A 24,268-nucleotide genomic window follows, 5' to 3' on the forward strand; every position below is an offset into this window, starting at 1 on the left:
CTAGGGGCCGCTGCCACTTCCACTGCCACTTCCGCTGCTTGCAGCGTCCAGGATCCAGGTGCGAGGGCGTCGGGAGCGCCGGAAAGTGGTTTCCCGGGCCCTCCGTGCGTGTCTGGGACGCGGCAGCACCGAGGTGGAAATGTTGAGGCAGTGACCAGAGCCAGGATCCGCCACTGGTACCGCGTAGCCCAGAAACGAGCGGCAAAGTTCCGCTCCGTCAGCAAAAGTCTGGCGGGAAGGGGTGAAGTTTGGGTCCGAGTTGGTGGAGTCCAGCTACCCTGGGGGCAGCGGCGCGATCTTAGGGCAGGAAATTCTCACCTCTAGGTCATCCCGGGAGTCTGGGGGCAGGGCCATAGTGGGGGTGGGGCCTTGGGGAGTGCGAGGTTTTACTGGGTCCCAGGGGGCTCGGGTGGCAGAGAACCAGATCAAGGCTGGGGCCTTGGAGAAGGAGACTCGGGTTTCTGGGCCTTCCAGGGGGACTGTGGACGGGCCTAGAGCAGAGACCGTCCTTTGGGGAGGGCAAATCCAGACTCAGTGGGCCTTAGGGAGGCTACAGGCATATCCTACTATGGAGATTGGGCTGTGGAAGCGGGAAGGATGGGAGTGGGGGCCTTGGGAGTGCCAGTCCGGACTCTGGGACCTAGACGGGCTAACCCAGGACATAGTGAGGGGAAGTATCAGTCTCTTCCTGGCTTCCTCTGTCCCATGCTCACCTGCCCATAGGTGGTGCAGCCAGGCTCGCAGCCCCTCTTTTCTAGGAGTGGGAGCCAAGTCGGGCTGCAGATGATATCACTTTCGCAGGTGGCAAACCTGGGGATGGCGTGTGGAGAAAAGAAGGCGGGTGAAGACTCCGCAGCCACGTCCTAGTGGGATTCCTGCTCTCCAAGGCTTTGCCCCGGGTATGTCCCTTCCCCAGATCCAGGCACCGCCTCTTAGAACCACGCTCCTACAAAAGCCATCCCCCAGATTTCAGCCTGCCCCATATTCTCTAAACTTACCGGGGCTCTGTCACTTCAGGCCTCACACCTGCCGACCTCAGACCATCTATTCCAGGCCAGCCCCACCCTTTTAGCTTCTCTTTTCAATCAAGAGGCCCTCCCCTTAAAAAAAAAAAAAAATCCAGCTCCATGGAAGGCCAGTCCTCCGTAGTGCCAGTCTTAGCAGCGGGTCCTCCACAGGCCCCGTCCCTTTCTACCTAGCCTCTAAACACCAGGCCTTGTCCTGTACACCTTGGTGGCTTTGGACGCAGGCCACGCCCCTTCAGGCACCCGGAGGATCAAGCTGCAGATCCCCCGTTCGGCCCCGCCCAAGCCATAGACCACACCCCTCACGCCCCGCCTCTCCTACCAGGCATCGCAGAGCTCCGAGCAGAGAGGCTGTGTCTGGCGTACCCCCAATAGCAGCAGGTGGAAACGACTGCGGAGGGCAACCTGGAGGTTTCCCAGGAAGGATTCACACCTGGATATCGGGAGAGACAGGCCCAGATAGGTCAAGGTGCGCAAGGGCTCTGTCCCCTGGTCGGGACAGCTGGAGCAAAGAACACAAGGAAACACTGGAGGTTGCTGTACTTGCCCGGGGCTCAGCTCCCCACAGCTCCCTGAGACGATCCCAGGGTCCGATGCCTCTGGTGTGTTCATCTCTGAGGGACAAGAGTGTCATGGAGAAGGGGACTCCAGTGAGTTGCCATCTTGGATCCTCAGGTAGGGTTGGGGAACCAAGGCTTGGGGTTCCTCTGAACGGGGAGACCCCAATTTTATATGTTCTCTCAAACATAAAAGTTAAAGACACTTCGCTTGCGATGCAAATGGAGCTTCAAGAAATAATCACTAATCATAATCAGCTTATCATTTATGACAACCTGGTGGTGATATAAATTCTCATATACTTACATATACACTTTTACAACATCCTTATGAGGTAGGTCTATTATTTCTCCTCCTTTCTTAATGGCCCACCTGAGGCTCAGAGAGGTTAAGTGATTTGCCCAGGGTCACACAGCTATGAAGTGGCAGAGTTGGGATTTGAACCTAGGCAGTTTGTGCTGTTTAACCACCACTAGACCCAGGTGCCTCCTCCGGTCACCCTAAACCCCTCTCCAAAGGAAATTCTGGCATTGTTATGGTTGAGTTGGGGTTTCTGGTTGTTCGAGTTTAGGCAAAGTCTGGAATGCTTACCTGCCAGGTGCAGCTGGCTTGGGCCCAAATTGGTCACCAGCCTACGGTGTCTCTGGGATCTAGCTGGGAGTGGGTGGCTCCCTCCACAAGCCCCCAGCAGGATCCATGCCAGGGTCAGTTGCAGGGCCCAGGCCAGGCCCCTGGGTCGAGTGCAACCCCTGCAGGCCATGTCCACCTGAGATAAGAGTCAGCTGGGATACGGGGTGAGGTTCAGCTGTCCCTTTCTGGTAGCTCAGGGTGGCACTGTCCTGATACGCAGCCAGGAGACAGTGCCAGGCAGAGCAGAGAAAGGGCAGCTGATGAGGAAGCAATAGCCAAGGACCCTCAAATCCCCGGGGGCCACCAAGGTCTGTCTCTGACCAAGGAGCCCCCCCCCGTCAGACTCATGTCCCCTCCATCCCTTCAGGTGCAAGTGTCCCCACCCCTGTTTGACATTGGTTCCCTTCCCTCCCACCCCGACCCAAAGTGGGATCTCCCACCCTATGGGCCCTCAGGCAACCTCCTCCGTCCTCAAAGGGACCTCCCCAGATCTTCCAATCCCCCCTCTTGTCCAGTAATTCTTCCTTCTCTTCTGCCCAGTCTCCTCCCTCCCTCTTGATCCCCGCTGGCCCCTTTCATGGTCACCTTCTCTCGGCCCACAATCAGCTTAGGGGCTGACACCCAGGGCTGGACCTCTGGACCCAAGCTTGGCTGTGGCAGGACTCGGATTCTGCCAGTGGGATCCAAAGGCCCCAAGGCAGGGGGAACTAGGGATCTGTGAAGACACGGCAATTCCCTCCCCATCTCTGCCCCCTCCGGCCACCCCTCACCTGTTAGCCGGACTGGAGTCTAGGGCACTGCTGAGACACCTCAGGGTCAAATCCAGGAAACAGCTGAAAGGGGCGTGGTTTGATGCAGGGGAGGGATTTCCCACCGCCCCGCCCTCTGCTCCAGCTGACCAAAGACCAGAGGATCTGAGGCTGGTGTGTATATATCCTTGTGTTTGTCTTTATGTTGAGCTTGTGACTTAAACTCTGTATACGTGTGAGGAGATGGATGAGGGTGTGTGTGTGTGGGATGAGGGTGTGTTTTGTGTTTGTGTATGTATTGAGTGGGTATGTGTGTTTGTTGTGTGACGATATGTTTATGTGCGTCTCTTTAGTGTGTGGTGTGTGTGTGTGCTCAAAATCTGGGTAAGGAGGTCTGTAAGTGTTCCAAGAGCCAAGTGTGTCCAGTTGAGTAAGAGTCAGATAATAAGTGAAGGGGAGGGGGATGAAGGATGAGGATAGATGTTGTGCAAATTATTGTGAATAGGTCACTGGACAAAGGTTATTGACCATGAATGTTGACAATGAGTGAACAAGAAGGTGTTGTCATGTGTGGAGAGGGTGTAGGACTCCATCTGACATGTGTGTGTGTGTGTATGTGTGTGTGCCCCTTTGCAGTTTCTGTGAATTTGTGTCCCTGCAAACATTCCCTCAATTCATTCAACAAACATTTATTGAGCACCTAGTGTGTGCCAGATTCTGGGGATGCAGTGTAGTGACTAAGACATGAAAATCTCAACCCTCATAGAGCTGATAGTTTAGTGGGGGAGTCCAGTAAGAAAAAACAGCCCTCTAAAATAAAATAAAATAGAAAAGAAAAGAAAAACAGCCCTCCAGTGGGTATGTGAGTGTGTGTATATGTGTCCATGTTTTGCATTGGGAGGATAATGAGTCTGTATTTTGGACAAGAGTTTGTGTGCAGCTGAGCTTCCTTTGGTTTGGGGACGATGAGTGTGTGCTTGTGTTGTTGAGTGTTTTTATGTGTTGTTTGTGTATGCCTGCATTGCCGAGTGTGTGTATGTCTGTGTTTTCTAAGTATGTGTTTGCACGTGTGTTTCCAGAATGTGAGTTTATGTGAATATGTGTTTCTGTGTTTGCTGAGTGTGTGTTTGTATTCTGTGTTTATGTGTTTGCATAAGACTCTCTGTGTCTATGTGCTAACTCCATGTTTGCAAATGATTACATGTGTTTGTGAGTTTGTGTTTGCTGAGTATGTGTTTGTATGTGTGTGTATTTGCAGAATATGTGTTTTTGTGGAGTATGTGTTTGCAGGGTGTGTGAATGGGTATATGCGAGTCTGTTTGTTGAGCATGTGTTGGTACTTTCGTGTTTGTGTGTGTATTTGCACAGTGTGTGTGCGTGCCTGTGCTTGTAGAGTTTGCATATGTGTTTTTGTGAGCAATGAGTACTACCACAAATCTCTCTCCCTCTTTTCTCGGATAGTGCAGAGTTTTTGTCTGTCTCTTTTACTGATGTACTCCCAGAATCCAAAACACTGCTTTGCACACAGTAGGTGCTCAATACCTGTTGAGTAAATTAATCAGGAGGCACTGTCTCCTGGCCCCTCTAAGGACACCCACTGATGTCCTGGAAGCTTCAGCAACCAGTACTCAGTGGACCTAGCCTTCCTCCGGTTCATCCTGGGGTAGTTCAGGGTGCTCGTGGGTCTTATCTGTCCAGCCTCTAGGCTGTGCCTCCCGACAACCCTTCCCCTTCCCTAACCTCCGCCCCCAACCTGAGCTCATATTTCAGCACTACGGACTGGAGCGCTAGAAATCAGCACCACGGAGAGCTCCCGCGGCAGCCGGCGGGAGAAGGCGCGTCAAGAGCGGTTTCCCGGCCTTGGACAGAGAAGTGCGAGGAACAGACTCAGCGAGATGGCAACACGAACATGCTGACAGAGACAGAGAGAAACAGACCGAGACAACTCAGGCAAAGGCGCAGAGATGAGCAGACAAGCGCCTGGGGAACACCGGGACCTAGACCTCGCTGTAGCCCCCTTTGACAGGCAGGGGTCGCTCCCGCCCAGTGACCGCGCCCTCCAGGGTCTTCGGGACAGTTATGGACTGAGACCCTTGGGAAGCCCCCACCCCACCATGCCCTCCAATGCCAAGACTGGCGTGGGGAGGTCTCCGACGCTTTTCACTACAACTAGGGGAAGCATGGTTGGCTTGGCCTCAGCTGCAGGAACACTGCGGGGGAGTGGTGAAAATCGCTTCGGCTGCCCTCCTCCCCAACCAGCTAATCGTTCCTATAAATACGGCCCAGCCTGGCCTGGCTTCTTAATCCTGACGATGAGGGAGGGGATCGCTAGGGAAGCGGGTTGGTATAAGCATGTAAATGATTTTCGGAGGGGGCTTCTCCCGTAAGGACGGGTCTCCTCAGTGCAAATACACACTCTGTAAGAGTGTATCTCCTTGGGATGTGAGGTCTCGTGGGTGGGGACAATTTCCCATAGAGAATATGGCTTTCGTGGGGTCTTTCACTGAGGGTAACCTCACCAAGCTCCCCAAGTGAAATATCACCCGCGGGGATCTTTCTCTACGAAAATGTCTCCTCTTTGGAGGGTGGGCTTTTGAGAGGAAGCGTCACCCCTCAGAGACCATCTGTTTTAGAAATGATTTTCAGGGTGAGAGGAGTTTCTGATTGGAGAGGGCCTCCCTATGGAGACTACCTCCCCGTGGGAATGTGTCTCTCTGAGGGGGTCACCGCGGGGAGGAGGTTGTCTGCATAAGGAATATATCTTAGTGAGACTGTCTCCTTTGGGGTGTTTCTTGGGTTGGGAGTCTACCCATGGGCATGTCTCTCCCCTGGCGTGTCTCTACAGGGGTCTCTCGGTAGCTTGACTTCCCTGGGGACATCTGGAGGCTCCTTCCCCCTCTTGTCCGCCGCCCCCGCCCCCCCCGGCCCCCCCCCGCCCCCCCCCCGCCCCCAGCGCGGGCAGCCTTGGCCGAGGCCGGGCTCGGGCGCCCAGACGCAGTGACGACGCCGGGTCCGCCCCACTTTGCTCCGCCCCCGCCACCTCCCTGCCCCCTCCCCCCCCCCCAGCCGCCGCCGCCGCCGCCGCCGCGGTCCCCGCGGCTTCTCACTCCCTCCCGCCTTCCGCCTCCCGCCTCCCGCCTCCCTCCTCCCGCCGCCGCCCCTGCCGCCGCCTCCCACCTCCCTCCCCGGGGCCGAAGCCTCTGCCGCCGCCGCCGCCATGGACGATTCGGGCCTGATTCGTCGCCGGAGGCTGCAGGTACTCGGCAGCCCTGGCCCCGGGTGGAGGGGAAGGGGTCGGCGCCCTGGGGCGGGGCCCGGCAGGAGGCGGGAGAACTTACGCCAGGGTTGGCCCAGGCACCCTCTCCCATGGCCTCGGGACTCTACCTAAAGGGAACGCGGTGGCCGCGCGTCCCGCCGCGCTGGGGACCCCGCCCCTCAGGGGCCGCCCGGGGATCCAGGGATCTGACAGAGGGGGATGCAGCCTTGCGCTCCCCTCGAGGATAACCCGAGGGGCTCCCGGCCCGTCAGAGGGGGAAGGGGCTGGGATCGAGGTCTTTGCCCTGGTGCCCAGCCAGGCTGGGGGTGAGGGGGCGCAGAACAAAGTTATTGCCCCAGGGCCCGCGCCCCTCGGGGCTGCCGGCGCCGCAGCAGTGGTAAACATATTTGTGCTGCAGCCTCGCCCCTCACCACCCCAGGAGTCCCTTCCTGAGGCATGCCGACCCCCTGCGACCTCCACGCACCTGCTCGGCCACCAGGATTCTTCCTACTGCCCTAATTGGACAGGCATCTAGACAGCCTCCCTCCTCACTCTTCATTCCACCCCGCTCCACTACAACACTACCCCCCCACCCCCACTCCGCGATCCTCAAGTCCAGCCCAGCTTGTGGGTGGGCGGGAGCGATTTTTAGCTCCTTGCAGCCTTAGACGATGTTGGTCTCTAGGCTGCGCAGGCGCAGGAGACGTGGGTCCACTGCGCGGAGTGGGACACTGAGGTTTGCTGTGGAGTGTGGGGAAGGCGGGGACAAATCCAGGCGTCAGGAACTCCCACATCCTAGATAGGTGGGGATTCTGAAGCTGAGAAGGGTTCTCTTCGGTCTGCAGCATGCACTTCTAAGGGTTAATACGGGGGTTCGGTGTTGGCCCCAAACTAACCCCAGAGAGGAAATCGGTCAAAGCTTCACCCTAAGGTTTGCCTGGCATCTGGTCTTTCTGAGCCTCCTTGAAGCAGCCCCGAGCTAGGTAGTCCGGAGAAGTTTATATAAAGCCTAGAATGGGCCCAGTCTCAGGCTACATCCCTAGCCTGGAGCTTGGAAAGAGAAGGAGAGGATTCAAACCATCACCCAGGGGCCTCGTCCATCTTTGGATGGGGCCATTTCAGAGGGCAGGAAGGACTTCCCTGGCGTCTGGATGATGCTGGAGCCAGACCTGAGTTTTAACCAGAGCCCAGATGGGCTCTTCAGGTCTTCCTCGGATTTCCTTCCTTTCCCTGGGCTGGGTTAGGAGAACGGGTTCTGATAAAAGCGAGGGAGCTGCTGCAAAACCAGAGCAAGTGCTGAAGCAGTTAGACTGGGTCCGCGCCGTCGGGTCCCCAGAAAAGGGCTGAAACGGGCGGAGCCTGCATGGGGTGTGTCCCCGCCCCCTGGGCCGGCGCCGACTCCTATTGGCTCAGTGCCACGCGGGACTTAGCTCTCCAGCGCAAGACCACGCCCCCAACCCGGGATCCTCCCACTCATCCACCCATCCTTCCCCAGGCTTCTAGGCCGAGGGAGCTACTCCACCGAAGTCCTGCCCGAACCTCTTCCCTTCTGGCAGGGTTAACCACTTCGCAGCCTGAATACACTCTCACACACTGGTGCAACCCCTTAGGAGCTGTCCCACAACCACGGAGCTCCCAAGGTCCCCTGTGTGCAGTTGGGATCGTACAGCAACCTAAGTTCGAATGCCCCGGCCACAGGGCCGTCCAGTTAATCACGAAGAGATGCAGAATCCGCTGGGCCGAGCAGCTCTGCAGCTGGGGATGGAAGTGGCGTCTGTTTACACGGACGCCAAGGATCCAGATCCTCTACCTCTCCACCTTGCCCCTTTCTTCGACCCTAAAATGTTTAGGGATGCTAGCAGATGGGGCTAGAGTCGAGGACTTTTCTAGGTAGCACTTAAAGGTCCCCCTGGGGCTCACCCTCCTAGGCCCATTGTACCCGAGTCTGGAGTACCGGGCTCCGTGGCGGGGAAAATCCAGGTCTTGATTTTGATTGTGCCATTGCAGCCGCCTGGCCCTGGCAGGCCGGCTGGTCCAAGGGGCTTGTCCAAGGGGCCGCTCATTCAAGCTGATCCTGCAAAGACAGAGGGAAAACCTGGTATAGATTTCCGGTCACCCCTGGCTCAGGATGGCAGGGCTGCCAATCTGGACAGTGTTCCTTTTGACGCCGACCATCCATCTGTCCTCTGTACATGGGAGTGTGAGGTCCCTCTGGCCCATCTTCTGCCATGCAGCATGTCCATCCACAATAACTCCTGTTCCTATGACCTAACATTTATTGAGCACTTACTATATGCTAGACACCATACTAAGGTGCTAGGCACCTGCATCATCTGACAGAATCCTCTAGAAGGAATGGACTATCGGAAGGTCATTTGCCAAGGTTATAAGTGGCAAAACTGGGATTTGAACCCGAGGCTTTCTGCTATCAGAGATTCTAGAAAAATCCTAGAACACTCCTCATTTCTCCCTTGTTGGAGTCCCCACCAAAGGGCTTTTGGAACCCTAACCTGAATCTTTCTGCCTGCAGCCCTGCCCAATCCCTTTTATTCACCTTAGCCTGTGGACACAGAACTGGGTAGAAGGTGATGACCCTTCTCCCCAGTGCTCTCAGAAAAGCGTCCAGACCTCTGTAATTTCTGGTCCCTGTAGTGGTTTCCTGTGTGCTTGACAAACAGAATGCAACCTTCTTGTGATGTGGACAGAGTTAATACCTAACTTTTTTTTTCGTTGCCACACCGCGTGGCATGTGGCTTCCGTGACCAGGGATTGAACTTCGCCCCCTCCATTGGAAGCACGGAGTCTTAACCACTGGACCACCAGGGAAGTCCCAATACCTACCAATTATTATCACTGCCATTACTGAAAAAGACCACCCAGCCATCACCTGATTCCCATGTCAAATCTCAGTTTGAGCCACCCTAACTCTCCCCACCCCAACTCTGTGAATCTGATTGAGAGTGGGGTAGAACCATTGAGGTGTGGAGGAATCATTCATTCATCCGTCCAGTCATTCACCCTTTCATGCTTGAGCATGCCAAGTTTATTCCTACCTCCAGGCCTTTGCAATTCCCTCTACCCGGAATGCTCTCGCCACAGAGCCTCCCAGGGCTGACTTTTATTTTTCAGCAACAAACTTAAAAATCATCTCCACAGAGCAGACCTCTGTAACTATCATGTCCCCCTCCTAGCCATTTTCCATCACATCACCTTGCTTAATTTTATTCATAACATTTATTTCTGTCTAAAATTATTTCATTCACTTCTATGTTAATCTTGGTTGTCTGCTTCCTTCCTTTCAATGCTAGTCCCCAAGGGCAGGATTTTTGTCTCATTCACGGCTGTGTCCCCAGTGCCTAGCACGGGGCCTGTCATACAGTAGGTGCTCAAGAAATATTTTTCAAATAACGACTCCTGGATGTTTTCATTTGCACAAACACATACTGAGACGCCAGCTCGGGAGTCCTATAGGGGGCCCTCTGCTGGCCTCTGGGGGTCGGGAGAGGAATCACCCTGGTACCCTTTTCCCCTAGGAGCCCAGCCCTCACCTCATGGCCAAGGGCGCAGGTGACCATGCTGATGAAGAACCTGTCCCATCCCACCTCTACCCCTCCAGGGGGCTGACAGGGCTTTTGGGCAGTGGCTGCTGGTCCCCGCTGACCTCTATCCTTTTGCTCCTTTGCCTTCCAGAAAGATTTGCCCCTGCCCCGGAAAAGCAGCAGGTGAGCCCTGGGGAGAAACGCGCGGGGCTGGCCGCCCCTTCTCCGGCCCGGGTGGGGGCGCCAGGCGGGCGCGCGGGCGGGGCCAGACGCGCTGGTGCACTGCAGCGCCCCCTTCTGGCTAGCGGCAGCCGCAGGCCTTCCCCTCCCCCGCCCTACCCTGCCCGCTGCGGCTCCAGCCTCCGCCCCGCGCGTTTGCTCCCCGCGCCGCCGCCGCTGCCGCACCTGCCACCATGTCGCCGCCGCCGGGTCATGTCTGACTCTCTCTGGACCGCGCTTTCCAATTTCTCGATGCCCTCCTTCCCTGGCGGCAGTATGTTCCGTCGCACCAAGAGGTAGACCCCCGATCCCTCAGACCCTGACCTGGCCCTTCCCCCAAAACCGCCCTCCGGCTGCTGCTGCAGGGCGGGGCCCGGGATGCTGCACCCGGTCCAGCTGCGCCAGAGGTGCTCGCTCGCGCCTTCCTGCCAGGGATGGGGCTGAATGGGGGGCAGTGTGGGCTGAGGCTGGGGGGACTGCACGCTAGAAAGGACCGCCGCGGGGGGAGGGGGCTGCGCCTGGTGGGGGATTGAGGCGCCTTTGTCTGATGGCGCTGCGGGCTCCGGCAGCCCGGTGAGGGTAGGGGAAGAAGGGGAGGGTGGGGGGCTTAGCACCCTCAGAACAATAGCCGCAGCCTGGCCTCCCCCCACCCCCATGCCGCGTGCTCTGGCCGCGCGAATATGCTCAGTCACTGAGCCGGGGAGGGGGGTGTGTGCGAAGAGAATGGAGGGGCTGGAGGGTCCCTCTTTGGAAGCTGGGATCCTGAGGGGCAGAATGAAAGGGGGGGCTTTTATCATAGCACAACCGCCCCCCAAAGAACACAGCCTCATACGAAAAATAGTGACACATAGCGTCACTCAGGACATGATGTCACACACACATACACACACAACAGCCCTAGTGTCCCAGATACACCCGGGAGCCGCCACGCGTACCCAGCCATATGGTGGCCATAGGTCAGAGGCACACACAGACACACAAGGACACTCGCAGCATCACACAGACAAGTAAGCCCACAGGCACAGTGTAGTGTACACTCAGTAAGATGTCACATGCCTGGTGATCCACACACACAATTGTGCCATCTGAAATGCACACAGGCACATGTGTGGCAATGACATCCGTGCAATGTCACAATATACGATATCACCTAAGCATGTCATATGTTGTGCCACACGGATGATAGAATAACAGACACAGAATCTTGCAGAGTCGGAGACACACACAATATCACAGGTTTTCACTCATTTTCATCCATGTCACACACAGTGGTATGCTCAGACGTGCCCAGTGTCACAGGGTGTTAAACTCACACACAGTAGATGCCACACGGGAACACACATGGTGAATGTCACACTCAGACACAAGGACAGTATCTCATACAGACTCAGATTGCTACACGAAGACAGACACGTAGCAGAAATCATGCATCACGCACACTTTACAGCACACAGTGGCACATCTAGCCATGGACAAGTGGCGTTACACTGTGTCATATAGACACACAAAGCCACAGGTCATGTCACACAAGATAAACCCAAGGACTGTCACACATGATGTCACACTAGGATGCTCCCAGTGCTGAATTCACACACGGGTGCCACACCTGGATACACACAGCGAATGTCACGCAAGGACCCAAAGACACACAGACACTCAGTATCTCCATTAGTATCACGTGGACATGACTATCACCCCTGACTGATACACTGTGCCATGCATGGGCACACATGATCCACACCAGGAGTCTTGCACATACACAACACATACGCATCACCTCCCATACACAGTCCTACCGAAGCCTCCACTGCCTCCTCCTCTGAGCAGTCCTTTGGGAGCACATCCAAGCACACACAGTTGGGAGACAGGTGGGGATCTGAGATGGGAGGACCGCGGGTTGGGTGCACAAACTCACTGGGCTACGGCCGGGTCCGGTCCCTTGCCTCGCCTTCCCCGCAGCTGCCGCACCAGTAACCGGAAAAGTCTCATCCTGACCAGCACTTCGCCCACGCTGCCGCGACCCCACTCCCCACTGCCTGGACACCTGGGTGAGACAGGTGGTGGGTTTGTGGGCCAGACTAGAGGAGGCGTGGTCACAGGCGAGGGGTGTGTCCATGCCACAGGAGTGGTGGTCCAGAGTCTAGACGGAGAGGACCGGGATTGGACAAGGGGCGGAGCCATCTTGTGTTGGCTTGGCCGGTCCGCAGGGGGACGGGCATTTGTGGGCGGAGGCCCAGGAGGAGCTTGATTGGAAAGGGGATGGAGCAGAAAGGAGGAGCCATACCTAAGGGGCGGGGCCACCTCGAAAAAGACGGAATCGGCCTGGAGAGGGGCTGGGCTGACTCGGTAGCCAAAACATTTTGAGAGGCAGGGCCACAGCTAAGGGGAGCGGTCCACCCATACGTGGGTGGGATTAGACTAAAGAGGGGACAAGCTGCTGTTTGGAACCCGCTTTGAGGATCAGGAGGTTTGATGGGATTGCCTTCTATCCCAAGCCTGAAGATCCCTCTCTTTCCGCCACAGGTAGCAGTCCCCTGGACAGTCCCCGTAACTTCTCCCCCAACACCCCCGCCCATTTCTCCTTCGCCTCCTCCCGAAGGTGAGTCCCTCTCCCCAGGGCCCCAGAACCCTGGCCATACCCTCCCTACCCACCGTCTGGGCCACCATCTGTTCCCCTTCTAATTGCACCCGAGTCAGGCCTGAGGGACCCGCAGAGTGCCCCAACGTCCTGGCGGGAACAGGCACCCAGTCTTAGGGACGGGACCTATAAGAAGGCGGGGCCAACCACCAGTTCAGAACCAGGGAAGGGGCGGAGCTTCCTTTGCCGCGGAGTGAAAGCGCTTGCGCTATGGGGCCTGGGTCTTAGTCTCCCAAGCCTCGCTCTCCAGGCCAGGCGTTTCCATAGCAACAGGACAGGGAAGCAGGGAGGAAGTGCGCAAGCGCAGACTGCTTGATGCCCATCGAAAGACTTGGTCCTTGACGTGGGGGAGGGCCCCTAGGGCTATTTCTCGAGGGCCCCAGAGGAGAAATCTCAGGTTTCCCTCCGGGGGTCTCTGTGGGTTTCTGGAGTGTCCCTAAGATGAATTTTCTGGGGGGCTTTGTCGAGATTGGGGGAGAAAGAGAGATTCTTTGAATTTTGAGGGGGAATCTTTGAGGAGTCACCAGGGTGTTTGGGTGGGTCTCTTTTTTTTTTGAACTTTATTCATTCTAAAAACGTCTGAACAACTGCTGTGTTCTGGGACCTGGGATATGGGGTGAACCACATCCCTTCTCTATCCTTGGAGTTGAGTTGGGGAGGCAACGCAGGTCACCGCAAAGGCTGGTGAAAGCTGTGGGGTGCGAGTCACAGGAGACTGTGGGGACAGAGGACGGCTCCCTTGGAAGAGTGGGGATTCCCTGCGACCGTGGAATTCAGCTGAGGGCAATAGGGAGCCAGAAAAGGGCTCCAAGATTGGGCCGGATGTGGTTACCTACATGGAGGGTGAGCTGGGAAGCAGGTGAGCTGAGCGAGGTCACTGCCTGGAGAGAGGATTCCAGTGCATGGGAGTGTGTGTACACGTGAGTGTGCAATCTGTGTGCTGATGGGGATGTGTGTGAGTTTGTGAGGCTGTGAATATGGGAGGCAGCCCATGCCTGTTTTTGTATCCATGGGTGTGTATCAGCGTGTGAGAGTGAACGTGTGTGACTGTGTACTTCTAGGGTTGTAAATGTGTGTGTGAATAGCTGAGGAAACATGTACCTCCATGTGTGTCTCCATGTGAATATGTAATTTGTGTGGGAGTGTGAATGAGTGTGTGGCTGAGAGTTTGAATGTGTGACTGACTGCGTGAGGGTGTCTTCAATGTGTGTCACGTGAATGTGAAAGTCTAGAGTGTGTGGGGGAGTGTGTGTGTATGTCAGAGTGTGTGAGTACCAGGTCTCTGTAAGTGTATATGTCTATATGTGACTGTACATCTCTTTTTTCATGTATGATTGTGTGTTAGCCTGGAAACATGTGATATTTGGGTCCATGTATGGAACAGTGAATGCATGTAAGTGTCTGTGTTGAAGAGTCACGTGGTGTGAATGTGTGTGACTTTCAGTGTGTGAACTCAACCGTACTAGTAACAGTAATACTAATGGATGTAGCCATGAGAGTGATTGTGTCTATGGGAGCATGCGTGTGTGTGTGTCTATGAGGAAGGAATATTTCTTCTCTGAAAAGACCCAAGTGATCTTCCTCTGAGAATTTTCTCATGGGGGTCCTCTAGCGGTCATCTTTTGGGGTCCCTCTGGGATGACTTCCTTGAGTGGGCTTTTTTCACTTTGGGGGCTTGTTTGGCATGAGGTTGACAGGAGAGGAGTATAAATGGGAAGGAGCAGAGAAGACTGATCTTTGCTCCAGGTCCCGGGTACCTGGCTGGAAGACTTCCTCTTTACCTCCTTGACTCTGGGGGACTTCAGGAATCTCAGAGTGCAGATATATTCCCCCACCTCCTGCTCTGGCCACGGCCAGTGGTTTCTCTCACACCCTGAGGAATGGGGCTGTCTGGTGGGGCCTGGCGGCCTCTGAGCATGTCGGCTGGGTTCCAGGGCGGACGGACGCCGTTGGTCTCTGGCTTCACTCCCTTCGTCTGGCTATGGCACCAACACGCCCAGCTCCACCGTCTCGGTGAGTGTGGCAGGCGGGGCCGGTGGGTGGGAGCCGCGGGGGGCCAGCTGGACTGGCCTAAATGAGAGCTTTGGGTTTCTCTTGTTCTCCAAGGGTGTCATCTGTCCATCCCTTAGTGAGTTCCAAGTCCCCTCCAAGGTCCTGTTCTCCATCTTCAACATATCTTCTTGGAGGTCCTACTTACCTTGGACTTATTTTAATTATTTTACTTTTTTACTTATTTTACTTACCTCGGATAATGACATTAAGGCTCATGTGTTAAGACAACTGCCCAAGTGTCTGCAGCTGGCCAGGGCCAGGACACACCCCTTTCACCCAGAGCCCATTTGCTCCCCCACTGCAGTACCCAAAGTCTCTCTCTCCATCTGCCCTCTTTTCTACATGTCTCTCTGGTTCGCTCCTCCATATATTGGTATGATGTTCAGCAGACTTTTATCACATGACTGTCATGTGTGTGGGGCTCTACAAGCTGGGTCTGGGCCCAAGGATTCACAAAGCCCTCATGGGAGGAGACAGATCAGTTAGAAGGCATTTATAACTTGGGGTGCTGGGGTGGTCGGAGCTGTGATGGGGGTAGCATAAGGCAAGGGGATGATAGCAGAGGGGAGGCACCTGACTGAGCTGGAAGGAGGGTCAAAGGTTTCCTGGAAGAGGTGGCCTTGAAGCCAAGACAAAGGATCAGCAGGGGGTTGGCAGGTGGAAGAAGGGAGGGAAGGGTGTTTCAGCAAAGGGGAGCAGCATGTGCAAACTCCCAGAGGCAACAGAGAACTTTTCACATTTAGAAAGGTGAAAATAGCCTTGTGTGGCTGGAGCTTTGGGTTGGAAGTGAAGGGATGGAGGTGAGGCAGGCAGCAACCCTCCTCATGCTGGGACTTCTTGGCCAGGATCGTGAGGTGGATTTTATTCTAAATGCAGTGGGAAGCCGTAGAAAGGCTGTTTTGCTTTATATTAAATTAAATTAAAAATTCAGTCTGACCTACTGATTCTGTAGGTCATAGATTGTGTGCACTGAAAACATTAATAGATAATGATGGGTTGGGGAGTTTTAAGCAAGAAAGTGAGTGACATCATGTTGAAAAAGATCATCCTGCCTGCAGAATCAGGTGGCTGTCCTTGTGTTTCTCCACTGATGTCTGTGGGTCTGTGTTTGCCCCAACTGCATGCCAGGCCCTGACTGGGGCCAAACAGAACCAAATCCCTGCCCTGGAGGAGCAGACAGCAGTAACAAATAAGTCATAAAGATGTACAGTAGTAAGTAATGAGATAAGAAGTCAGCAAGAAGAAACGAGTTGGGGCAAGGAGAGGGAATGATGCGTGTGGTCAGAGGAGGCCTCCCGAAGGGTGACTTTAAAGCAAAGACTTGAAGGAGAAGTGATCCATAGTAGATGTGTCACAGACAGAGAGAACAGTCAGTGCAAAGGCCCTGAGGCACTAGTGTGCCTGGTTTGTTCAAGGACCATCAAGGAGGCCTGTGCAGCTGAAGCAGGTGAGGGGGAGAGTGGGAGGAGGTGATGGAAAGGAGACAGGATCAGATCTTGCAAGACCTTGTGGGCTGTGGGGAGGACTTAGGCATTCACCATGAGTACCGTGGGAGCCATGGAGACTTCTGAACAGAGGAGGCATGAGACTTGACTCAGGTTTTCACAGGCTCCCTCGGGCCACATTCATGTCTGTGTCACTGTTCTCATCTGTGTCTGTCCTTGCCCCCCCCGCCCCCCTCTGTTGCCAGGAATCCCAAGCTGGGCCTTGGGATCCAAGGATCATAAGCCAGGTCCAGATTCTGGCCTTACTCAGTGGCCCGCCAGCCGCGGGGGTCCCAGACCAGGGTCCCGAGCTGTGGGGGAACGTGGTGGCTCTGACCCCGGCCCCGCCCCTCCCCCCAGTCTTCCTGCTCCTCCCAGGAGCGCCTGCACCAGCTGCCCTACCAGCCCACCGTGGACGAGCTCCACTTCCTCTCCAAACACTTCGGCAGCACCGAGAGCATCACGGATGAGGATGGTGGCCGCCGCTCCCCTGCGGTGCGGCCTCGCTCGCGGAGCCTCAGGTGGGCCTGAATCCCCCTCCCCGTCCAAGCTGGTGGGTCTGGGGGCTCATGCCCTGCGAGACGCCTGTCTGCAGTTTTGGAGGAAAGTGGCTGGACGCGATGGGCTTCTCTCTCCGCAGCCCCGGGCGCTCCCCCTCCTCCTACGACAACGAGATCGTGATGATGAACCATGTCTACAAGGAGAGGTTCCCGAAGGTGAGGCGGGGCAGGGGGCGGCTGCAGGGAAGCGGGGCGGCCGGAGCCCTCGCTCGCTTTAGCTCCGCGCGCCCCCTGGCGGCCGGCGCCGCGCCGTGCAGGCTTTGGCAGCCACTGCCTCTGGGCTGAGCCCCGCGCCGGCATCCCGGCCCTGCCTCCGTCCCTCCCACAGGCCACCGCGCAGATGGAAGAGAAGCTGCGCGACTTCGCCCGCGCCTACGAACCTGACAGCGTGCTGCCGCTGGCCGACGGCGTGCTCAGCTTCATTCACCACCAGATCATCGAGCTGGCCCGGGACTGCCTGACCAAGTCCCGCGACGGCCTCATCACCACCGTATACTTCTACGAATTGCAGGAAAACCTGGAGAAGCTGCTGCAGGACGTGAGTGCACCAGGAGGCCGGCCACACCTCAGGCTCTGAACCCCCAAATCAGGCTCAATGGCCCCATAGTTTCCTTCATCCCACATCCACTCAGGGGGCGCCTGCCACGTGCCAAGGGGCTAGTGTGGATTGAAGGGTGGAGGAGAAAGACTAAAGCCCCGCTCTGGGTCTGATGGAGGAAGCAGGAATTTATATATACACGTATCTATTTCACAAAATGCACCTTTTGCCTTTATTTCATCAAAATCACTATATTGTTATAACCAAGATTTTCACATAATTTGGTGATATTGACAGTAATAATGTAAAAGTTTCTTTTATTTTTTTCACTGTTTTAATTAATTTTATTGGAGTATAGTTGATTTTCAACGTTGTGCTAGTTTCTGCTGTACAGCACAGCGGATCGGTTATACATATACGTATATCCACTCCGTTTTTAGATTCTATTCCCATATACGTCATTACAGAGTATTGAGTAGAGTTCCCTGTGCTATACAGTAGGTTCTTATTAGTTATCTATTTTATATATACAATAGTGTGTATATGTCAATCCCAATCTCCCAATTTATCCCTCCCAACCCCCCAAACAGGAAGCAGGAATTTAACATCCTTCACCTCCTTCAGATCTTTACTCAAATGCTACTTCCTCAAATGGCATCAGGACTGAGACTAGGATGAGGCAGGTGATTTTTTTCCCTCTTCAGAGCATTAATTATTGAAAAGAAAAAGTATGTTAAAACTTAACATTAAGTTTAAATATTTTATTTATAATTAAACCAAAATTTGTTATAATTTAACTTTCCTGGTTTTAATGGAAACGAACTAATCAGTAATACTGTTTTCATTAAAATCATTAATCATTTGAAAAACATAAAAACATGTAGAGACGGTCCCACACGTTTCCTTTTGATTCAAGCTCCAGTATGGTTTGGCCCAGCCCTCTGGGATCCTGTCCTTATTTAAATTTTTCTGGGAATTCCCTGGCGGTCCAGTGGTTAGGACTCGGTGCTTTCACTTCCAGGGCCCAGGTTCAATCCCTGGTCAATCCCTGGTCAGAGAACTAAGATCCCACAAGCCTTGCGGCCAAAAAATAAATAAGTTTTGCTTATCATTTTTTTCTGCATTAATTTTGATTTTTCAAATAGTGCATTAAAATATTAGTTATCTTGAAGACTGAGGGTTTTGGTGTCCAAGGTGACTGCCTCATTTGCCTCACCATAGTCCTGACTTTGATAGGCATGATAGATAAATTAATACGTGGCCTGTTTGATAGAAAACAGGAACAGGAGAGTAGAGTAACGGCGATTGAGAGTCCTACCAGGTAGTGGAGTGTGATTTTGGATTGGAGGGTTCAAGGCAGGCCTCCATGAGGAGTTGACAACTGGGCAAAGACCTAAAGGAGGAGAATTAGGAAGCCATGCAAGGATCTGAGAAGAGAGCATGCCAGGCAGAGGGATTTTTAACTCGGCCTGGATTATAGAGCTGTTTTGAAGATGAATTGAGTGAGTGAAGGTTTTAGGACCATGTTTGCTGTAACAATAATGATTATTTTTACCATGTGGCCTGGGCCTCAGTTTACTCATCTGTAAAATGGGACAACAGCAGCAGTATTGTCCGTTCCTGTGGGGATGGGAGAGAAGCCTGGCTCAGGAAAGGCACCTGTGAACCACACCCCCACTATGCCCTGCACCCCAGGCCTATGAACGTTCCGAGAGCTTGGAGGTGGCCTTTGTCACTCAGCTGGTGAAGAAGCTGCTCATTATCATTTCACGCCCAGCGAGGCTGCTGGAGTGCCTGGTAAGGGGGCTGGGCATGGGCGGGGGGCAGTTGGTGGGGGACTGGGGAGGGGTTGGCTGGGACACCTTGGAGTTCACCCTGAGCGCACCCTGCCTTGCCTCAGGAATTCAACCCCGAGGAGTTCTACCACTTGCTGGAGGCAGCCGAGGGCCATGCGAAGGAGGGCCACCTTGTCAAGACGGACATCCCCCGCTACATCATCCGCCAGCTGGGCCTCACCCGTGACCCCTTTCCAGGTGCTGGCTGCTGGCTGCAGGGGACTGTGGGTGAACCAGCTGGGACCCCAGTCTCCACTCACTCTCATTCCCTTCCTAGATGTGGTACACCTGGAGGAACAGGACAGTGGCGGCTCTAACACACCTGAGCAGGACGACCTCTCTGAGGTAAGGCCAGGTGGCCCAGCAGGCAACACTCTGGTCTGGCCCGACTGGTCGGGGCTCACCTCCTGGCTCTTTGTCCTCAGGCTGGGTGGACCTCTTGGTCCCCACTCTGAGCCTCAGTTTCCCCAACTCTAAAATGGGTTAATAATAGCTCTTCCTTCATAGGCTTTTTTCTTTTCCTGGTAAAATACACATAACATTGTTATTTACTACATTCACAATGTTGTGTGGCCATTACCTCTGTCTAGTTCCTGAACATTTTCATCATCCCAAAAAGAAACCTTGTGCCCATTATGCAGTTCCTCCCCATCCTCCCTCCCCCACAGCCCCTGGCAACCACTGATCTGCTTTCTAGATCTTTCTGTCTCTATGGATTTGCTGAATCTGGATATTTCATATAAATGGAATCATTCACTCTGTGGCCTTTGGTGTCTGGCATAATGTTTTCAAGGCTTATCCCTGCTGTAGCATAAATCAGTACTTCATTCCTTTTCATGGCTGAATAAAATAGGCCACATTTGGTTTATCCATCGTTCATCAATGGACATTTAGGTTGTTTCCATCTTTTAGCTATTGTGTGAACAGTGCTGCTGTGAACATTTGTGTACAAGTATTTGTTGGAACGAATGTTTCAGTTCTTTTAGGTACATACCTAGGAGTGGAATTGCTGGGTCACATGGTAATTCTATTTTTAATTTCTTGAGGAACACTGCATGGAGTTTTGAGTGGGTTGAGTGTCTCTGTGTGTTAACAGCTCAGCATAGTAAAAATTACTATAATTCCACCCCCCAGGCCAACCACACTTGGTAGATGTTCCACATATCTGGTGGAGATTGCCCACCATAATGGTCATGCATGTGTTTTCTCTGAGCTGCCTAGTGTTTTCAAAAATGTGAAACAAACTATAGAAATCAGAAGGTTAAAATTAGAATCTGGGTTTGTGCCTTTTTGAAAAATTAGAAGTTCTGACAATACTGTGATGGAACCAGCTGACACTGAGTGGGGGCTGGCCTATGATATGGGGTATCCACACCCCAGCCACCCATGGCTCTCACCTGGTATGCCTGGCCCATGAAGGCATTTGGATTTGTGACTTTTGTTTCAAATTGTGTCTATGAATTCACACATACATACACACACATCTGTCATATATATATATATATATATATATATATATGTATATATATATATATTTTTTTGAATCTCATTATACATGCCATTTGTTTAATTTTTTGAATAGGTAATGGAATGACATCACTCAAAAGTCTAAAACTTTAAAAAGGTATTTATCTTTAATTGTTGTTTGTAGGATCCTATGTAATTCCATTCAATCGAACTTGTGAATTGAGTGATTCAAATCTTCCATCTTCCTATTCATCTTTTTTTTTTTGCCAGATTGATCTGATAGTTTCTGAGAGCCATGTGTTAAATTCTTGTTCTGAGTAATTTCTCTTTGTAATTCTGTCAATGTTTGTGTCAGACTCTTTTGGGCTACATTTTTAGGAGTGTAGAGTTCAATATTTTTATATGTCATAGATCTTTTTGTGAAATATTTATGTAATAAATCTCTTGTCCCTAAGAAAAATAAATATTATTTTTTAAAAAGACATACAGTGAAAAATCTTATACCCATTCTTGTCCCCCATATCCCTATTACCTCAAATATGATTATATTTTGTCCCCTTTTTTACACAAAAGCATACAGTAATATTGTTCCTTACCCCCCTCCCCATTTAACAAAATACTTTGGAGAACTTTCTAATAAGTGTACAGAGATATTCCTCATTTTTAAAATGTACAGGACTTCCCTGGCAGTCCAGTGGTTAAGACTCCATGCTTCTACTGCAGGGGGCATGGGTTCGATCCCTGGTCAGGGAACTAAGATCCTGCATGTGGCGCAATGCAGCCAAAAACAAAACAAAACAAAACAAAACAACGGTACAATATTCCTTTAGATTATATCCCCTCGTGTTTATTTAACCAATTTCCCGTGTATGGATTGTTTCCAGTCTTGCAATGAGCAGGATAGTACATAGGTCATTTTTCACATGTGCAAGCATATTTGTAGCATGAATTCAAAAGTGAAATTGCTGGATTAAAGGGAACATGCATTTGTAATTCTGATATATACCCAAGTACCTTTCATGGGGGCTGTACCAATTTATACTCCCAACAGCAAGGTATAAAAGTATCTGTTTCCCCACAGCTTTACCTACAGAGTGTCAGCTTTTTGGATTTTTTTTGGCCAATCTTCTGAGTGCAAAATGGTATCTTGAGGTAGTTTTAGTTTGCCTTTTTGTCGTTATATGTGAGGTTTAACATTTTTTCACATGGTTAAGAGCTCTAACTCTAATTCACATATCTTGCCTATTTTTTCTCTTCAATTGTTAGTTTATTTGTTGATGTCTGAGAGCTCTTTATATATTAGAGTGATTAGCCATTTTGTAGGTTTCTTTCCTAATGGAGAGAAGTTAGGTATCAGTATATGGCTTCAGGGTCAGCCAGTCTTGGGTTCACGTCTTGACTCTGTTACTCACTCACTGTGGCACTTGGATGAAGGACACACCCACCCCCTCTGTGCCTCAGTTTCCCCATGTGTTAGGTGGAATAACAAGAGTGCCAGTCTCATGATGATGATGGAGTGGTCTCCCTCTTTCCCCTGCAGGGCCGAAGCAGCAAGGCTAAGAAACCACCTGGAGAGAATGACTTCGAGACCATCAAGCTCATAAGCAATGGTGCCTACGGGTGAGCCACCCGGGGCTCTGGCGGGGGGAGGGTGGCGGAGGCCGGGTGTCTCGGAGGTGATGGCCGGTCCTCGCTCTCTCCCCCTGCAGCGCCGTCTACCTGGTGCGGCACCGGGAAACGAGGCAGCGCTTCGCGATGAAGAAGATCAACAAGCAGAACCTGATCCTGCGCAACCAGATCCAGCAGGCCTTCGTGGAGCGCGACATCCTCACCTTCGCTGAGAACCCCTTTGTGGTCGGCATGTTCTGCTCCTTTGAGACCCGGCGCCACCTCTGCATGGTCATGGAATATGTGGAAGGTGTGGCTGCCTGCAGGGCTGCAGGGAAGATGAGGGGATGCTCGCTAGTCAGGGCTGCTGGGGGTGGCCTGCCTGAGTCCCAGTCACCAAATTAACTACCCACCTGTATGTTTATCCAACCATTTATCCATCCAGTCACTGATCATCCATTCCATCTGTTTATTTATATCCAGCCATCTATTGATTTATCTTCATTTCTCTCAATATAGATACATCCATCCAATTATCCACCCTTCCTTCATTTCATCTATTCATTTGCTAATCCATCTGTTTTTCTATCCATATATCTATGTGCCATCTCTCCATCCATCCATCCATTTGATTATCCGTCTGTTTGTCCATCCATATTTCTGTTTATCCATTACATTGTTATTTATTTTATTCAAGTATAGTTGATTTACAATATTATATTACATCTTTTTTTTTTTTTTGTGGTACGTGGGCCTCTCACTGTTGTGGCCTCTTCCCTTGCGGAGCACAGGCCCCGGACGCGCAGGCCCAGCAGCCATGGCTCACGGGCCTAGCCGCTCCGCGGCATGTGGGATCCTCCCAGACCGGGGCACGAACCCGTGTCCCCTGCATTGGCAGGCGGACTCCCAACCACCGCGCCACCAGGGAAGCCCTACATCTATTTTTTAAAATTAATAGACTTCACTTTTTAGAGCAGTTTTAGGTTTATAGAAAAATTGATTGGAAAGTACTGAGAGTTCCCACATACTCGCTTCCCCCTCCCCCCAGTTTCCCGTGTTATTTACATCTTGTATTAGTATGATACATTGGTTACAACTGATGAACAAATATTGATACATAATTATTAACTAAAGTCCGTAATTTATATTAGGGTTCATTGCTTGTATTGTACATCTGTTTTCCATCAATCCATCTTTTTCTATATCTAGACATTCATTCATCTATCTATTTATTCACCTAACTACTTACCATCCATCTCTCCACCAATACCTATTTACCTATTTATTAATCCATCGGCTATCCATCCCTCTTTCCATCCATCCATTTACTGTTCTTAGTTTTATTCATTCATCCAAACCTCCATTCTAGCAGCTATCTCATTTTCTGTAGCAAGCTATTTAAATCCATCTATTCATCCACAATTCATCCATCAATTTATCTGTCCATTTACCATCCATCCAAATCATCCAACCACCAATGTATAGGTTTTTCATCTGTTTATCCATCCCCAATATTAATCCATCTATCATCCAAACAGACATGTATTATGGTTATTAGGACACACACATGATCTCACAGGGATACAACTGTGCCACTTCCGAGCCTTAATTGAGCATTCAGTCACTCAACAGGTGTCCCCTCATCATCTCCCTCATGCCACATGCTGTGCTGGGCGCTGGTGGTTACCCAGACAGACACACTTTTCCCTCATGTAGGTAACATTCAAGTCTGTATAAACATACAATAAACAAGAAAAATAAGCCAAAAGAGACAAGGTTGTTTCATGTAGTGAGGTTGGCAACAAGGGATATAAGGCTCAGGAAGACCATGGCCACATGGGCACTTTATTCTCTGCATAAGTGTGTGTCAGGATTATCTGGTGCCCAAATTCAGATTCCCTGGCAGTCCAGTGGTTAGGACTCCGTGCTTCCACTGCAGAGGGCACGGCTTCAAGTCTGATTCATCAGTTTCTGACATAGATAAACCTGGCTCAAGAGGAAAAAAAAGGAAAGAAAGAAATTTATTGACTTGTGATAGAAAAAATCCATGTCACCTTCAGGAATGGCTGTATCTAGGTGCTCAAATCATGTCATTAGTAATCGCTCCATA

General features: G+C 52.2%; 2 protein-coding genes across 2 annotated transcripts in view; one reads left to right on the forward strand and one right to left on the reverse strand.

Annotated features, from left to right (window-relative positions):
- On the reverse strand, positions 1 to 11,965 carry RTBDN (retbindin; the record flags this gene model as incomplete). The annotated part of the gene is given in 6 exon segments (XM_079917549.1): positions 1 to 228; positions 714 to 810; positions 1,348 to 1,639; positions 2,175 to 2,349; positions 11,892 to 11,908; positions 11,911 to 11,965. Coding segments are annotated over 6 exon segments (864 nt in total).
- MAST1 (microtubule associated serine/threonine kinase 1) overlaps positions 9,979 to 24,268 on the forward strand; it is a gene marked incomplete at its 3' end in the record, with an annotated part of 22,051 nt that continues 7,761 nt past the window's right edge. Inside the window, exons 1-12 of the mRNA XM_079917548.1 lie at positions 9,979 to 10,272; positions 11,936 to 12,024; positions 12,500 to 12,575; positions 14,549 to 14,627; positions 16,511 to 16,671; positions 16,791 to 16,866; positions 17,039 to 17,248; positions 18,944 to 19,045; positions 19,149 to 19,281; positions 19,361 to 19,428; positions 22,091 to 22,170; positions 22,260 to 22,468. Coding sequence (XP_079773674.1) covers positions 10,190 to 10,272; positions 11,936 to 12,024; positions 12,500 to 12,575; positions 14,549 to 14,627; positions 16,511 to 16,671; positions 16,791 to 16,866; positions 17,039 to 17,248; positions 18,944 to 19,045; positions 19,149 to 19,281; positions 19,361 to 19,428; positions 22,091 to 22,170; positions 22,260 to 22,468 — 1,366 coding nt within the window. The 5' untranslated portion in view covers positions 9,979 to 10,189. The remainder of the gene's footprint in view (positions 10,273 to 11,935; positions 12,025 to 12,499; positions 12,576 to 14,548; positions 14,628 to 16,510; positions 16,672 to 16,790; positions 16,867 to 17,038; positions 17,249 to 18,943; positions 19,046 to 19,148; positions 19,282 to 19,360; positions 19,429 to 22,090; positions 22,171 to 22,259; positions 22,469 to 24,268) is intronic.

This window comes from Stenella coeruleoalba (genome assembly GCF_951394435.1).
Source record: "Stenella coeruleoalba genome assembly, chromosome: 3".
Classification (NCBI taxonomy): Eukaryota; Metazoa; Chordata; class Mammalia; order Artiodactyla; family Delphinidae; genus Stenella; species Stenella coeruleoalba.